Raw genomic sequence first — 15,242 nt, 5'->3', positions numbered from 1 at the left:
ACTCAGACAGTGTTTCATCTTTGATGTCATGTGATCTATATCAAAGTTCTGAAACAAATGTTAGAACAAAGATTTAGCTTGAGAAAAGTCAAACTTGAAAACAGGACATTTAATGTGTGTATAAAGTCCTGCAATTAAGGATTCTGATTGGTCGAGCAGCACTAGAAAGTTGTATATATAGACAGTTCTTTTATTCTATTTAAAAAAACGAAAACCTTGGTTAATATTTTACAGCCCTTCAGAGTCTCATCCATATGGGGACCGCCAAGCAACCAAAGAACAGCAACATCACATGAGAGAACATCAGAGACAACAGATGATGATGCAACAACAGCACCTAAACTCTCTTTTACAGCAACAACAGCTTACACCGGTAAGATATTGAGTGGTACGATAAGCTGATCAGCTCTCTCTCAATCACGTGTACACCTGTTTTCATTCATACACTGGCTTGCTTACATATGGCTTTACTTTTAATCACTCTTACTCACTGGTGTGTATGTGTGCGTATTATTAATGGTAAATTTAAATCTATTATAGAAGCAATTTTTAAGAAATATAGGTTTTGTCATCAGGTTTTGGGTTAAGTGGAGTATGCATTATACCCACCTAACCTCTTCCCTTAACTTAAATAAAAAAGTAAAAATTAAACTACGGCTGTTATTTACTCGCACTTACTTGCCACTAACTCACTGCTCACTAACTCACTACTCACTCACTATTCACTAACTCGCACACACACATTCACTCACTGCTAAATAAGTCGCAGACTCAAAACAAACATTCACACACAAAACCGCAATACTTTGCTATTCATAATAATTTCTAAAGTTGTCCTGCCTCACTCATTTTTGTTTTAGTTATGGTACTCTGTAAAACTTGTTTATTCATGTTTATTAATAGAATACCCAAGTAATAAATTAGTTTACCATATTTGTCTGATGCAATGCCCTTGGCGACCTTTTGGGGGAATGGTCATATTTTTGCGGTGGTGTTAGGAGTGTTTTTACAACCAGTGTGGTCACCTACGATTGTAAAGATATCAAAAATATATTCATGATAAGGCCAGACTTTTTTTATTCTTTGTTTCTCAAGTTTTTATAAGGCAATTTTTTTGAGGAGGGCGAAAGAACTGTAAGTGAGATCATTGATCGGAGAGAAAAAAATGAAATAAAATTTTATTCCATGTATAACCTTGTTTCTCATCTGCGCAAGACTTCGGTACTTTGATCATGATACTCCCATGAAAATGCAACTTGGGTTTGTTATGTGGTGGGCGAAAAAAAAATGAAGATAAAAATAAGTTTTTTTAGCAATTTTTGCACTTACAAGTCGGCGGGCGTGAGAAATTAAGCTGAAATAAAATTTTATTTTTATTACATTTTCGGCTTCTGTTCATTCGGCGGGTTTGCGAAACAAGGGATAATAAAAGTCTGGCCTAACACAAAATAATTTTAATGTAATAATTGATTTTAATTTTGTTGGCCATGAAAAGCATAGTTGAATAATTCTTAAGTAAAACAAAACAAGAACGCATTGCTTTAGTATAGTAGTGTAATCCTGTCGCGTTATTTAACAGACGAATAACTTGTTTTCAAGTTGTTACAAGCGTTGATTACCAGTATTACTTAGTTGTGATTAGAATTAGCGTACAAATAAATCAATTTGTTGGCTTGTTGTGAAATGTAAGTAAAATTCAACTTATTTCCATTGTAGGCAAATGTTTTCGGTCTTTTTGCAACTCTCAACGTAATAGAATATCCACCTTTTTATGTTTTTATATACAGGTTTACCTGAAACTGTGTCCTTTGAACCTATAGGTTATAGTCCGTTATTAACCAATTCCTGACTTTTGAATTTCTAATGGCTGCTCATTTGCGTGACCATTTTAAGGTTTGAACGTGTACGGGCACACTGTGAGTGGGGTTGTTTTGGAATGATCAAGGCGCAACATCTTGAATAATCTTAGTTTGAAGAAAGTTTGTAGGAACTTTGTAAATTCCACCAGAAGCATGCATAAATGCCGTAATGCCCAAACTGCAAACTTGTAGAACTTAAACGAAATGTTCGTCCTTTGGAACCTGATGTTCCTGGAATATCGAGTAAACCCTGCCATACTTTACAAAACCGTTAATACGTACAGTTGAAATTCTCTGTCATATTGGTACAACAACTAGAAAGTTGGGAACTTCGAAATATACTGTAATTTAGGTGCCAGGAAAGATTGCAATGTTCCAAAAATTACTTCTGAATTAGAAAACGGCACTTTTCTGAAAACTTTGATCTGCACTAGATTGTTTCTTGACTCATAATTAAATGGAAAGCGTTTCTGGCCACCTGCCGAAAACACTCCCAGGGGGGTAGGGTTTGGATGGGCATGGTAATAGACAAATATAGTATATGGATAACTATCATGAGTTACATCAGCAATTTTATGTCCCAATTAAAAAGTGCAGATGTTTTGAAAAAATTATTCTGTTGCTCTGTATCACAAATGAGACATGTCTAAACTGAGATGCCTTCTTTAATAACGTGGATTCAGGGATATATTTGTAGAGTTTATTTCTTTGAACACCATAATGTTGCTACAAAAAATTATACACTGTTTTTGTATTTTCCTGTAATTTTCCTGTTTATTTTGGACTAAATAGACACTATTCTCTGTTATCTACAGTTCCTGATCAAAATTTCTAAAAAAAAAAAACTAGGCATTTTTTTTTTTTAGTGTGACAAAATGTGACTGGTGTTCAAAGGATTAAAGAGACAAAGGGTTAAAGGTCAAAAGGTTAAAGTGTGACAATACTAGAGGTCGTTGAATGCAAACCCTGGCACATGTGTGTTTCAATTAATGATGCATGCTTTCCGAATAGATGAAATATCAACATTTAGGAATAGGTTTAACTACTAAAACTGTTTGTGCTCGTTGTAACACCTCCAATAGAAACGCTTGTAAACTGTTTCATATACATTTATTTTGTTGATTGCTTCAAACATTATTCTAATTTTGACTCCTAACATTTCCCCTTTTCTGTTCTTTTGTTTTTCTTTCTTTTTTTTCTTTTTTAATCCCCCACCATTTCTTCAGTATTACCACCAGGTAAGGGAGTGATGCGAACTTCTTACATCGTGTTACCGCTTTTATAAACAGCTGATACTAACATTTTGTTTTATGTTAAAGTGACGCAGTTAATGCGCCTTATTGCGTTTGATACATGAAATGTACACAACATTTGAACGTATGCTGCATAATGAATGTTTTGTTTTAAAATTTACATTAGCTTTATATTAACAATTGATTTTTCGTACTTTGGTGTGCATATTATTTAAGTATCTTAATCAATCTTTAAGGGAGGCTTCAAAATAAGACTGCCATTTCCTTTCATACCATAGAACAACAACTATCCCAATATTAATTATAGCAGATTTAGTGTTCTCACTAGAAATTAAATTCGTTGTGTGGAATTGTTCTATCAGTTTAAAAATATGAGACAATTACCAATCTATGTGGAAATAAAGACAGACAGAAATGAAGTTTTTTATTCTCCACTAATAAATATTGACAGTTTTCTTACATTGTTGTGAAACAATTTGTCTCAGAGTAAAAACCTTCAAATATTTCATATCGCAAGTCTGGTGAGAACACTTAGGGTTTGTGTTAGCCCAGCCATGGGTGACTGGCAAAGGGATCTTTAAAGCCCAGCCATGGGTTACTGGTAAAAGGTTTGTGGAAACCCAGCCATGGGTGACTGGCGAAGGGTTTGTGGTAGCCCAGCCATGGGTGACTGGTAAAGGGTTTGTGGAAGCCCAGTCATGGGTGACAAGCGAAGGGTTTGTGGAAGCCCAGCCATGGGTGACTGGCAAAGAGTTTGTGGAAGCCCAGTCATGGGTGACAAGCGAAGGGTTTGTGGAAGCCCAGCCATGGGTGACTGGCAAAGGGTTTGTGGAAGCCCAGCCATGGGTGACAGGCGAAGGGTTTGTGGAAGCCCAGCCATGGGTAACTGGCAAAGAGTTTGTGTTAGCCCAGCCATGGGTGACTGGTGAAGGGTTTGTGGTAGTCCAGCCATGGGTAACTGGCAAAGGATTTTTGGAAGCCCTGACATTGGTGGCTGGCGAAGGGTTTGTGGTAGCCCAGCCATGGGTGATTGGTGAAGGGTTTGTGTTAGCCCAGCCATGGGTGACTGGCAAAGGATTTGTGGTAGCCCAACCATGGTTGACTGGCAAAGGGTTTGTGGTAGCTCAGCCATGGGTGATTGGTGAAGGGTTTGTGTTAGCCCAGCCATGGGTGACTGGCGAAGGATTTGTGGTAGCCCAATCATGGTTGACTGGCGAAGGGTTTGTGGAAGCCCTGGGTGACTGGCGAAGGGTTTTTGGAAGCCCCGACATGGGTGGCTGGCAAAGGGTTTTTGGAAGCCCTGCCATGGGTGGCTGGTGAAAGGTGTGTGTTAGCCCAGCCATGGGTGATTGGTGAAGGGTTTGTGTTAGCCCAGCCATGGGTGACTGGCAAAGGATTTGTGGTAGCCCAACCATGGTTGACTGGCAAAGGGTTTGTGGTAGCTCAGCCATGGGTGATTGGTGAAGGGTTTGTGTTAGCCCAGCCATGGGTGACTGGCGAAGGATTTGTGGTAGCCCAACCATGGTTGACTGGCGAAGGGTTTGTGGAAGCCCTGGGTGACTGGCGAAGGGTTTTTGGAAGCCCCGACATGGGTGGCTGGCAAAGGGTTTTTGGAAGCCCTGCCATGGGTGGCTGGTGAAAGGTGTGTGTTAGCCCAGCCATGGGTTACTGGTAAATGGTTTGTGGAAGCCCAGCCATGGGGACTGGCGAAAGGGTTTTTGGAAGCCCAGCCATGGGTGACTGGTGAAGGGTTTGTGGAAGCCCAGCCATGGGTGACGGGCGAGGGGTTTGTGGTAGCCCAGCCATGGGTGACTGGCAAAGGGTTTGTGGAAGCCCCAACATGGGTGACTGGCAAAGGGTTTGTTGTAGCTCAGCCATGGGTGACTGGCAAGGGGGTTGGGGAAGCCCAGCCATGGGTAACTGGCAAAGGATTTTTGGAAGCCCAGCCATGGGTGACAAGCAAAGGGTTTGTGGAAGCCCAGCCATGGGTAACTGTCGAAGAGTTTGTGTTAGCCCAGCCATGGGTGACTGGCGAAGGGTTTGTGGTAGTCCAGCCATGGGTGACTGGCAAAGGATTTTTGGAAGCCCTGACATTGGTGGCTGGCGAAGGGTTTGTGGAAGCCCAGCCATGGGTGACTGGCGAAAAAGTTTGTGGTAGCCCAGGCAAGGGTGACTGGCAAAGGGTTTGTGGAAGCCCGACACGGGTGAATGGCGAAAGGTTTGTGGTAGCCCAACCATGGGTGACTGGCGAAGGGTTTGTGGTAGCTCAGCCATGGGTGACTGGCAAAGGGTTTGTGGTAGCCCAACCATGGTTGACTGGCGAAGGGTTTGTGGAAGCCCCGACATGGGTGGCTGGCAAAGGGTTTTTGGAAGCCCTGTCATGGGTGGCTGGTGAAAGGTGTGTGTTAGCCCAGCCATGGGTTACTGGTAAAGGGTTTGTGGAAGCCCAGCCATGGGGACTGGCGAAAGGGTTTTTGGAAGCCCAGCCATGGGTGGCTGGTGAAGGGTTTGTGGAAGCCCAGCCATGGGTGGCTGGTGAAGGGTTTGTGGAAGCCCAGCCATGGGTGACGGGTGAGGTGTTTGTGGTAGCCCAGCCATGGGTGACTGGCAAAGGGTTTGTGGAAGCCCCAACATGGGTGACTGGCAAAGGGTTTGTTGTAGCCCAGCCATGGGTGACTGGCGAAAGGTTTGTGGAAGCCCAGCCATGGGTGACTGACAAAGAGATCTTTGAAGCCCAGCCATGGGTTACTGGTAAAGGGTTTGTGGAAGCCCAGCCATGGGTGACTGGCGAAAAAGTTTGTGGTAGCCCAGGCAAGGGTGACTGGCAAAGGGTTTGTGGAAGCCCGACACGGGTGAATGGCGAAAGGTTTGTGGTAGCCCAACCATGGGTGACTGGCGAAGGGTTTGTGGAAGCCCAGCCATGGGTGACGGGTGAAGGGTTTGTGGAAGCCCAGCCATGGGTGACGGGCGAAGGGTTTGTGTAAGCCCAGCCATAGGTGACTGGCAAAATGTTCGTGAAAGCCCAGTCATGGGTTTGTGAAAGCCCAGCCATAGGTGACTTACAAAGGGTTTGTGGAAGCCCTGCCATTAATGACTTGCTTTAGTCAACTTGTGAGGGGTTTGCAAAAACCTAGCCATGAGCAACTAGCAAAGGGTTTGCAGATGCCTAGCCACGAGAAACCATTTGTGGAAACCCAGCCATGGGTGAATGGGGAAAGTTTTGCGAAAGTCCTGCCATGTGGAACTGATGATAAAGGGTGAAGTGGTGAATCTAAATTAAAACATGTTTAAATACCTACATGCAATTTTAGAGAATTTGAATTAATTGAATCTTAATTTAGCTAAAGTGCCAATAATCTCATTGTGAGAATATACTTTATATTAAATTAGTGACATCTTGAATTAGCAAAATTACAGATTAGCTAAATTCGCTAAAATAACATGCTAGCTAAAAAAAGCATGTTTTAAGGTATTTCATCTATGTAAAACACTGTAGAACATTTCTGGTCATATACTGACAGTATCTCTTTATAATTACTATATATCTTCACCGCCTATCAAAAACGTTTGGTCTGACCAGATATGATTGCCCACTATATATTCACTTACCACCCACTCTACACTCCACATTGTATTAACAAATTAAATTTCAAATTTTAACCTAATTTTTAAAGATTTAAAATTTTGCAATATTGCAAGACTGATAGTTATTTTTCACTGTCATAAGAACTTTTGCTGACTACTTAAGCTGGACAATTAAACTTTGCACAGATAAGCAAAAATTATGTAAAAGTAAACCATCATTGCTAAATAGCATAATTGATCAACAGTTTGTTGAGCTTCAATTAAATATTCAAAGATCAATGTTGCTAGTCTGTCTGTCTGTGGGAGTCATGTTATTATGCGTTCATTACTTGTAGGAGCAGCACCAACAGCTTGTGTTTCAATTAATGCATCAGCAAACGCATGGTGGAAGTATGCCGCATGGTGCAATCATACAACATGGTGGTGGAGGTGCAGCTTCAGGGTCACAGTTGCAGAGTTCGCCGCCGCAACGTAACAATATGCCCACATTACATATGAACGGCGATCACAGTACAACACATGGGGATTCCAGTAAGGTGGGTTTTCAATACGATGATTATAAGTGTGAATCAGAGCCGCTGTTTATTCATGAGATAATTAATATTGAGTTATCATGAGAAGACCGCAAATTTTGCACAAAGGCTGTACAGTGATCGTATCAATCAGGGTCTATGCGATTCCTTACTGCCTGAGTCCATACTTTTTCTGGTATTCTAATGATAACCTTTATTATTATACATCTGTCACCGTAACACTATAAGTTACAGCGTGCTATAATTTTGCGGTATTTTACAAGGTATTTTCATGCTACTATACTAGGAAATGCAAATTCCAAATATGGAATGATTACACATGTAAGCGTCTTCTCATAACAAAAACAAACATGACTGCCATGACCGAACTCAACACAAAGGAGTTCGCTGATTCTGTTCTGATTTTCAACATTCCCATGATGTATTATTGGGAGAAAAAGATGTATAATTATAAGGTTATTACGAGGATACCGTAAAGTATGCACTCAGGCAGTATGCCGCCACATCAACCTCCGCTGCGCTTCGGTCGATACTCCCGCTGTATTGTCTTCGTGCATACGGTATCCTCGTAATAACCTCATATTATTCTACACTTTTTCTCTGCTTGTTGTAAATGAGAGATAACAGTTAAAAATGCCAACAATAAATGTGTTGCGTTTTGTGCAAAAGCTTACACTCGAAGAAGGGATTTTTCAGTTCAAAGAAGTTTACCCCATTTAAAGAAAAATGTGAACATTAAAAATGAGTGCAGATGCAGCCTTTTACAAAACTCTAAACATGAAATATAAGAAAAAAGGTATATTCTCTGGTTTCTATTTTCACTGAATCACTTTCACTTATTAGCCAAAATAAGGTATTTTACAGTACCGCATGTAATCTTCGGTAACAGCCATGAATGACCTCTCCATCATTGGTGCATTTGTGTATTGCAGGATGCTCACCTGTTGGATATGCTAAGATTTGATGTGCAGATTATAGCTGAACTTTGATTCGCCATAAACATTAAGCAATGTGCTCCTCTCAATTTTCAGGTATCTCATGGCGGAGCTAAGAAAGGAAGTGGTAGTCATGGTGACAAGAGTTAAAAATAGTTTTCTACTACAACCTGAAATGATAAGTGGGAAAACCAATTGATTATTAAAATGACAAAATAAATTAATATTCATCATGAACTCTTGAAATGTACCTTGATATATAACCGGTAGACTGCATGTAAAACTTGATAATGGTGTCTCCAATTTTGTAATTACTACTACATTTTGTCTCTTTTGTGTGAAATAGTGTTTGTGTATCAGCACTTTGTAATTTTAATCCAATATCTCTATTTTTATTGTCTTATAAAAAATACTTGTAAATATCGTAAATGCATCCTTATTCTTACTTGAGTATTTTTTCTGTAAATACAATATTTTTTTTTTCAACAAAGGGGATTTTTTCAAACATTTGTATTGAATTTGATTTCAAAACTATTTTTTAAAATAAATATTTTGTAGATTTTTCTGAAACAGAATAACAAATGTTTAATTATTATTTATAATATTTAAAACAGTTTTTTTATTCAAAAATGTATAATTTTTTTTGTCACAATGCAAAAAGTTTTGGGGGAAAAGAGGGTTTCAAATCGAGGTTAAGCTGTTGCATGAAATATGGCTTCCTAAAGGCCATGAATTATTATTACTGATTTGTACATACATGTATGAAAAGGTGAGTATTTCTTTTCTCCAAACAAAGGGATGCCTGCAAATAATTCCTCCCCGTTGGAAGCTTATTTTTTTTCTTGTCTTTACAAAGAGCATTCAAACTTTAATATTCTCTAAAGTGTGATAATGTCTTGGCCAAGTTTGATATGGGTAGGTCTTGCATATATAATTATTGAGATGTTGTAATTCAGTGATAAAAAATCTATCAAATTGTTTATAACTTTGACCATGATGAATTTGCCCATACTTTGACTAGATTTTGTTTTGATCTTCGTTACACTATGATGCACCAGTATAACCTTGGCTGTTTACTATTTACCTGTATAATCATGCAATACTGCCAATATGATCATGCCATGTTTGCTATTGACTGGTATGATCATGCCATGTTTGCTATTGACTGGTATGATCATGCCATGTTTGCTATTGACTGGTATGATCATGCCATGTTTGCTATTGACTGGTATGATCATGCCATGTTTGCTATTGACTGGTATGATCATGCCATGTTTGCTATTGACTGGTATGATCATGCCATGTTTGCTATTGACTGGTATGATCATGCCATGTTTGCTATTGACTGGTATGATCATGCCATGTTTGCTATTGACTGGTATGATCATGCCATGTTTGCTATTGACTGGTATGATCATGCCATGTTTGCTATTGACTGGTATGATCATGTCATGTTTACTATTGACTGGTATGATCATGCCATGTTTGCTATTGACTGGTATGATCATGCCATGTTTGCTATTGACTGGTATGATCATGCCATGTTTGCTATTGACTGGTATGATCATGCCATGTTTGCTATTGACTGGTATGATCATGCCATGTTTGCTATTGACTGGTATGATCATGCCATGTTTGCTATTGACTGGTATGATCATGCCATGTTTGCTATTGACTGGTATGATCATGCCATGTTTGCTATTGACTGGTATGATCATGCCATGTTTGCTATTGACTGGTATGATCATGCCATGTTTGCTATTGACTGGTATGATCATGTCATGTTTACTATTGACTGGTATGATCATGCCATGTTTGCTATTGACTGGTATGATCATGCCATGTTTGCTATTGACTGGTATGATCATGCCATGTTTACTATTGACTGGTATGATCATACCATGTTTGCTATTGACTGGTATGATCATGCCATGTTTGCTATTGACTGGTATGATCATGTCATGTTTGCTATTGACTGGTATGATCATGTCATGTTTGCTATTGACTGGTATGATCATGCCATGTTTGCTATTGACTGGTATGATCATGCCATGTTTGCTATTGACTGGTATGATCATGCCATGTTTGCTATTGACTGGTATGATCATGTCATGTTTACTATTGACTGGTATGATCATGCCATGTTTGCTATTGACTGGTATGATCATGCCATGTTTGCTATTGACTGGTATGATCATGCCATGTTTACTATTGACTGGTATGATCATACCATGTTTGCTATTGACTGGTATGATCATGCCATGTTTGCTATTGACTGGTATGATCATGTCATGTTTGCTATTGACTGGTATGATCATGTCATGTTTGCTATTGACTGGTATGATCATGCCATGTTTGCTATTGACTGGTATGATCATGCCATGTTTGCTATTGACTGGTATGATCATGCCATGTTTACTATTGACTGGTATGATCATGCCATGTTTGCTATTGACTGGTATGATCATGCCATGTTTACTATTGACTGGTATGATCATGCCATGTTTACTATTGACTGGTATGATCATGCCATGTTTGCTATTGACTGGTATGATCATGTCATGTTTGCTATTGACTGGTATGATCATGTCATGTTTGCTATTGACTGGTATGATCATGCCATGTTTGCTATTGACTGGTATGATCATGCCATGTTTGCTATTGACTGGTATGATCATGCCATGTTTACTATTGACTGGTATGATCATGCCATGTTTGCTATTGACTGGTATGATCATGCCATGTTTGCTATTGACTGGTATGATCATGCCATGTTTACTATTGACTGGTATGATCATGCCATGTTTACTATTGACTGGTATGATCATGCCATGTTTGCTATTGACTGGTATGATCATACCATGTTTGCTATTGACTGGTATGACCATGCCATGTTCTTTATTGACCTGTATGATCATACCATGTTTGCTCTCTACCGGTATGATAGTGGCATGTTTGCCATTGACTGGTATTATCAGGCTGTGCTTGCTGATGATTGACGTTGACATCTACAGATTTACTGATGTCGGCCAATCCACTGCTGCCAACTGATCATCTGTGACCAAACTGCTGGCAACCAATTTAACGTACAGGTACAATTGGCATAATTATATCTCTATAGCACTCCATTATCAGTGTTAATGTATTAGTTTACACCAATATACTTCCATGAAAAAGAAAGTTCCTATTTAGAGAATCACTGAGTGAAAAAATGCTGCATCACCCAGATGCTCACATTCTCTTTTTGATGACCTGTGACATATGACCTACTGTAACTTATTTAATGATATGCAGATTGTCATTCTTTTCCCAGCACCTAATTAATCGTGTTTGTACGCATTCCACTTTGCAATCTTCCAGACTTGTAAATGTATAAAGTATTGAAAATCACATATCTTGGTGTTATAAATTATACCAAAAAAGCAATAATAAAATGCATTTTTAGTTAAATTTAATGTTGTTTATGACATTTTTTTTTTTAGCTCTGCTGTTGACTTTGTTTGAGCGGAGCTTATCATATGAGTGATTGTCCATCGTTCGTGTCAACTTTTTGCTATTTCGACTTCTTCTTGAAAACTACAATTCTTATTGCTTTGATACTTGGTGTATATGTATCTTGGGAAGACCTCTCGTAGATTTGCTCATTTCGTGATATCTTTAATTCTCTAATGTTGATGAATATTTTTGTCATTTTTGGTAAAAAGTTATATTTTTGACTTGTTGAAAACACCATGTACGATTGCTTTGATATTATACATATAGGTACTACATGTGGACCTCTTTCAGATTTCGTGATGATATCTTCAATTCTCTAATTTTGATGAATATTTTTGTTTTGGTGAAAAGTGATATTTTCGACTTCTTGTTAAAAACTGCAAGTCCGATTGCTGTTTGATAATATACATATAGATACCTCAGGTAGACCTCTCTCAGATTTGTTTATTTTCTAATGATCTCTTAAGTTCTTTAATTAAAATAGACATTGCTAACAGCGGAGCTATCTCAGTCGAGAGACTGCTTGTTTTAATACCTCACTACCATATCTGTTCTATTTTTATAGAAGAACCTTCCCAAATAAAAAAACATTCTAAAATTTAAAAATATAAGAGGTAGTCACTAAACCATGTACTTTAACACTCAAGCAAGAGAATAGACATGTTGGTGAACTAGCCTTGCACTGAGTGTTTTATTGTTTACAAAAAAAAATTAATTAAAGAACTGCAGACCACACTTCTTTATATTTTTAGTGGGCAAGCCATGTTTCCACATACAAAAATACACATAATATTTCTATTTAATTTATTTTATTTAAAAAAAAAATATTTTAGAAGCATAACAATACAACGACTAGATTTGGTGTCACAGTTTGCTCCCAATTCATACTGGAATATTGCCAGCAATAATTAATAAAGCTTGTTCAGATAACCATTTATTCCCGACATCATATTCAATGGCTAGTTCTCAGGATCTACAACAGTAAATAAATAAACAGAAATCATTTTGATGCGTGGTTTTTAGATGACACTGCCATATCGCACAGATATTCAACACCACCATATCGAATTTGGATTTGGACCATACCATTTCAAGCTGCAGGGTGTCTAAACAATGACTCAATAAACACATCTTCCACCCACCACACAAATTTTAGCCACAATTGAACAACCAAGAAAGCAACAAATATCAGGCTGCATCTTGAAAACAACGAGACACCACATTATAACCAGTCATTACAAACATGAAATCCTCCACCCCTCCCAGTACACCCTACAGCATTAATGGTTCCTATACTCATTTGCATCTATGTACAACAAGCTTAGCCAATAGATGCACCTGACTCATCAAACTTTTGACCAACCACTCATTCTAAATATTGTGGAGTGAGGGCGCTATTTACTAATGAGAGGAATCTTTTAAACGAATTAAACAGATATATATTTTGAAATGCACCAGCAACATCAGAATAAGGTATCTCATTTAACTTGTACCACTGGTATCAGAACAAATTATTGTATTTCCTCTCTTGAAATGCATCACTAGTATCAGAGCAAAGTACTGTATTTCCTCTATTGAAATGCATTACTGCTATAGGAACAAAGTACTGTATTTCCTCTATTGAATGCATCACTAGTATTAGATGAAAGTACTGTATTTCCTCTATTCAAATGCATCACTAGTATCAGAACAAAGTACTGTATTTCCTCTATTGAAATGCATTACTGCTATAGGAACAAAGTACTGTATTTCCTCTATTGAAATGCATCACTAGTATTAGATCAAAGTACTGTATTTCCTCTATTCAAATGCATCACTAGTATCAGAACAAAGTACTGTAATTCCTCAATTGAAATGCATCACTGGTATCAGAGCAAAGTACTGTATTTCCTCTATTGAGATGCATCACTAGCATCAAAACAAAGTACTGTATTTCTTCTATTGAAATCTATTTCTTCTATTGAAATGCATCACTAGTATCAGAGCAAAGTACTGTATTTCCTCTATTGAAATGCATCACTGGAACAAAGTACTGTATTTCCTCTATTGAAATGCGTCACTAGTATCAGGGAAAAGTACTGTATTTCCTCTATTGAAATGCATCACTGGTATTATAGCAAAGTACTGTATTTCCTCTACTGAAATGCATCACTAGTATTAGATCAAAGTACTGTATTTCCTCTATTGAAATGCATCACTAGTATTAGATCAAAGTACTGTATATCCTCTATTCAAATGCATCACTAGTATCAGAACAAAGTACTGTATTTCCCCTATTGAAATGCATCACTAGTATCAAGGCAAAGTACTGTTTTTCCTCTATTGAAATGCATTACTGCTATAGGAACAAAGTACTGTATTTCCTCTATTGAAATGCGTCACTAGTATCAGAGCAAAGTACTGTATTTCCTCTATTGAAATGCATCACTAGTATTAGATCAAAGTACTGTATATCCTCTATTCAAATGCATCACTAGTGTCAGAACAAAGTATTGTATTTTCTCTATTCAAATGCATCACTTGTATTATACCAAAGTACTGTATTTCAAAGTACTGTACTGTATTTTAAACGCATCACTAGTATTAGATCAAAGTACTTTATTTCCTCTATTGAAATGCGTCACTAGTATCAAAGCAAAGTACTGTATTTCCTCTATTGAATGCATCACTAGTATCAGACCGACGTTTATGGCATCACACTAATTGCTACAATATGATAGAAAAATGGATAACTGAATCACACACACACAATTTTGTTGGCAGAAAGGAGGTACTTTAATACAAAACTAGGCCTGAACATACATAGACTTAAAAGTACCCCAGACTACAACAGGGCAGTAAGTAATTACTGAAACTGACTAAATTCACAAATCTGTTAAAAGTGTTACAATTCAGAAAAGGGGTGTGGGAAAATAAAAATACAAAGAAATGGGGAAGTGGTGGGAGGATTGAAAAATATAAGACAGCTGGGAAAACAAAAATACTGAAGCACACTGAGAATCTGCTGCCACTAGGTGGCGCTCTATACTGGTGGCTACAACAGAGAAAAACTGAACAGGTAAATCTATATACAAATGTATTTGCAGCAATTAACCAAATTTATACTGAAAACAACTTTAACACAATTTTCTTTCTGTTAGATATTTATTTTAAGATATAAGTTAAGACAAAGTAGGTCTTACTACTGCCAGCCCGTTGACCCTCGGAATTAAAAATAACCCACCAGGGGATTAGGATTAATATCTGTAAAATCTTCAGTTTCCCACTTTTCCGACATAAGATACAGGCTGGGAATTTGGGAGTTGCTAGCTAGTTTAGTTAGCACATTCATATGTATATCGCTATAGCTGTTGGGCAGCTGTGTGGCAACAGAGTTTGCAAGAGTTTTTACATGTTAACATGTCAAGTTCAAAATGGCTGACACACCTGTTTCAGTGAGAAAAAACTGAAGTTTAGTAGTTCCAGTGAAACCCCTAGTTTCTTCACAAAGAAGTAGATGTGTCATCCATGAATCACTCAGTCGACCTGAAGTCTTTCAAGATGGTTACTGCTCGTGTTGTCGGACAGTTTTTCAAACACGAC

General features: G+C 38.1%; 1 protein-coding gene across 1 annotated transcript in view; it reads left to right on the top strand.

Moving 5' to 3' along the window:
* Positions 1-8,594, top strand: part of LOC102810265 (protein AF-10-like) — a 41,048-nt gene extending 32,454 nt beyond the window's left edge. The window contains exons 12-14 of the mRNA XM_085501377.1: positions 235-373; positions 7,033-7,233; positions 8,262-8,594. Coding sequence (XP_085357503.1) covers positions 235-373; positions 7,033-7,233; positions 8,262-8,315 — 394 coding nt within the window. The 3' untranslated portion in view covers positions 8,316-8,594. The remainder of the gene's footprint in view (positions 1-234; positions 374-7,032; positions 7,234-8,261) is intronic.
* Positions 8,595-15,242: the final 6,648 nt, after the last annotated feature.

This window comes from Saccoglossus kowalevskii, chromosome 7 (genome assembly GCF_978046115.1).
Source record: "Saccoglossus kowalevskii chromosome 7, keSacKowa6.1, whole genome shotgun sequence".
Taxonomy (NCBI): Eukaryota; Metazoa; Hemichordata; class Enteropneusta; family Harrimaniidae; genus Saccoglossus; species Saccoglossus kowalevskii.
Note: the sequence above shows the minus strand (reverse complement) of the source record. Positions and strands in the feature narration are given on the sequence as shown.